The 2,843-nt window shown below is 45.1% G+C and overlaps 1 protein-coding gene across 1 annotated transcript; it reads left to right on the top strand.

The window, feature by feature from the left end:
* Nucleotides 1–2,291: 2,291 nt before the first annotated feature.
* Nucleotides 2,292–2,840, top strand: LOC114818858 (SKI/DACH domain-containing protein 1; the record flags this gene model as incomplete). The annotated part of the gene is made up of 1 exon (XM_029086576.1): nt 2,292–2,840. A coding segment is annotated over exon 1 (549 nt), but the record flags the coding sequence as incomplete, so codon positions are not given.
* Nucleotides 2,841–2,843: the final 3 nt, after the last annotated feature.

Here is a 2,843-nt window from a genome sequence, read left to right as displayed (position 1 = left end):
GGCATTGTTCACTGCTGTCTCTCGGTTACGTTCAAAGGCTGAAATATCACGAGATCCACTCAATGATCCTTTCCTAATTCGAGGGACAAAATGTAATTTGCTGTAGCTCTGCTTGCTCGAATGGGAATACTATCCCTCGGTTTCCGAGGGAAGAACTAGGCATCGCGGTTCGCGCACACATGGATTAAGTTGAACAGCGGTGATTACATCTGCGCAGAGAGCAACAGTAGTCCAGGGCTGACTTTTCAAATCTCAGCCCTCCGAGTTAGAAGCTCCCTTGAATAGACTTCCTCCATTCCCGGATGCACTTCTCCAAATTCCCACTTCTCTCTAGAATTCCTGCGAAACTGGGGGCTCGCCTGCATTTCGCCTTGGCATGCAAAGCTGAGTTTTTACAGAGTGATTATGTGCTTTATTTTAGCCGTACCTGACGGGGTAACACGAACTCCACGCACCATCTTGCCAATACGCGGAGTGGATATTGACGTTTGGGATTTAAGATTTTTTTAATTTTTTTTTTTTTCCTCCGTCGACTTTTTGCCAAGTCCCAGAAATATGAGATGTCTCTTTAATCTTACGGATATGTCTAATTCTGGATGTGCATTGATACATGAAAGTGCTCGTGTTTGTATCCAGCGGAACACTGGATGCACGGCAGAGACGGGTGATTTTTTTTTGCAGCGCCTAACGTGCAAACCGCAAGCAGCATCATTTTAACGTGACAAGGGAGAGGCATGCAGCTATCGCAACATTTGCGAAATCCTCCTTCCTGACACTCGAATAATTTAACATTCCCAAGAAGAGGTTAAACCTTCATGCTGCTTCTTCAAATTGATTTTAAGGGGCTGCTATAAATGGAACATCAAAAAGCTGCGGCAGGGCTACTCCGAGCAGAATCTGCGAACTGCGAGCCAGAAGCATCCTAGCCCGTTGCAATACCGTACATTGTGTGTGCCAGCACTTTTTTGTTATTACGTAAAGGCTCTTGGAAGCACCTTGGATATTTTACATTCTCCTTTCTCTGCTGGAAGCAATCAGCGCGCAGGAATCCTGACGTGGGCTCCGGGACTATAGGACATTCCAGCTCCTGATCCAGCAAGGTTAATTGTGAAAAGTGTGTACATTTCTGGCTTATCTATGCTTTGTTATGGGTCTGACGTGAGCCCACGTCCTCCTCCCCCCCTCCCGCAATATTACAGGCAGAATTTCAGTTAAAAGTGTTACAGTATCACGGTGGAGGAACCCGTGATATTCAGACAGCAAAATAACCTTAGTCCCGGGCTGTAAAAAGCTAATTAAGCAGAAGAGGAAAATCAAGAGAAACTCGAAAATGTAAGTATTCCCTCTCGTTAACAACCGAACATTTAACTCTGGAGCCTCAGAAAGGGAAATACCAGGCTGTTCTGCACGTTTTCGCTAAGCTTCATTTTCCACACAATGCAGAAAAAATTGCTAGTTTAAAGCGGCTACGTTACCGAAGGATTTTCCATCGCTACGATCAGACTTATGTCCTTTAAAATCACGGCGTGCACAAAAGAGCAACGTTTGTCCAAAACAGGCTAAAAATATACGGAACGATAGGGGGAAAAAAGCATACAAATCCTTCCTCGGAACCTAGCGACGAGGAAGTCTGAGAGGTCTGAGTGTGTTTGAGCTCGGATTGTTTAATAGAAAGATTTATATACTAACTGTATTATTTACTTTGGGAGGGGAGGTGGCAGTATAAGGGTATGCTAATTAGTGGGAGATTTTTTGGGGGAAGGGGTGGAATATCAATTTTTATTGCATCACCTGTCAGGAGTGTCCAATCAGCGTTGGCTTTAGGGGAATTAATTGATGAAGGTGTCTCCGGACGAGCTCACTTCACTCTGTCATTTTATTTGTAGCTAAAGCAGCGGCGGGAATAGCAGCTGCATTTCTTTTCTCTTCCTCCCTTCACATTCCATTATCATAGTTTCCAATGGAAAAGCAGGGAATGAAAGGGAACAGGTACTGATCTTCAACAGCAACTTAGAGAAACACTTTGGCAAACCTGATTTTTAAGATTATATATTGATTGTAGCCTCACGGTATTTTTTAATTTATTTTTTTTTTAAATTTTGTCTAAAGTTTGGCACTTCACTCACCAGGAATAACAGCCTTTGTTATATTTTATTAGCAGGATGCCTTGAGACAAATACAGCATCTGGCTGAGGATTGTGTGTGTGTGGCTTTTTCTTTTTTTTTTCCTTTTTTTTTTTTCCATCTCTCTCTCTCTCTCTGCAAATGCTGGGAATAATTTAATTCACGAAATGGGAGACCTGAAGTCGGGTTTTGAAGAGGTGGATGGCGTGAGGCTCGGCTACCTCATCATTAAAGGAAAGCAAATGTTTGCACTCTCCCAGGTTTTTACAGACCTGCTCAAAAACATCCCGCGAACTACCGTGCACAAGCGAATGGATCATTTAAAAGTAAAAAAGCATCACTGCGACCTGGAGGAGTTGAGGAAACTCAAAGCCATCAACTCCATCGCTTTCCACGCCGCCAAATGCACCCTGATCTCCAGAGAGGACGTGGAAGCCCTTTACACATCCTGCAAAACCGAACGGGTCCTTAAGACGAAACGGAGGAAAATAAGCCGGGCGCTGTCAGCCACCGACCTCCGGCCGGAGCTCGCACCCACCGACCCCTTCTCCGGCTTCTGGAAGGAGAACAAACTTTGGCTGGGTTTGAATGACTCTCCCCGGCCCCTGCTGCCCATCCGGAGGAAAGCTCTGCGTCCGGGAGACACAGCCTTGCTACCGGCCGCTCATCTACCTCACATTTTTAGTAAATACACTGGCCACAGCTACCCAGAAATCGCT

Source organism: Antrostomus carolinensis, unplaced genomic scaffold (assembly GCF_000700745.2).
Source record: "Antrostomus carolinensis isolate BGI_N321 unplaced genomic scaffold, ASM70074v2 scaffold18050, whole genome shotgun sequence".
NCBI classification, from domain to species: Eukaryota; Metazoa; Chordata; class Aves; order Caprimulgiformes; family Caprimulgidae; genus Antrostomus; species Antrostomus carolinensis.
This window is presented reverse-complemented; position numbering and strand designations above follow the sequence as displayed.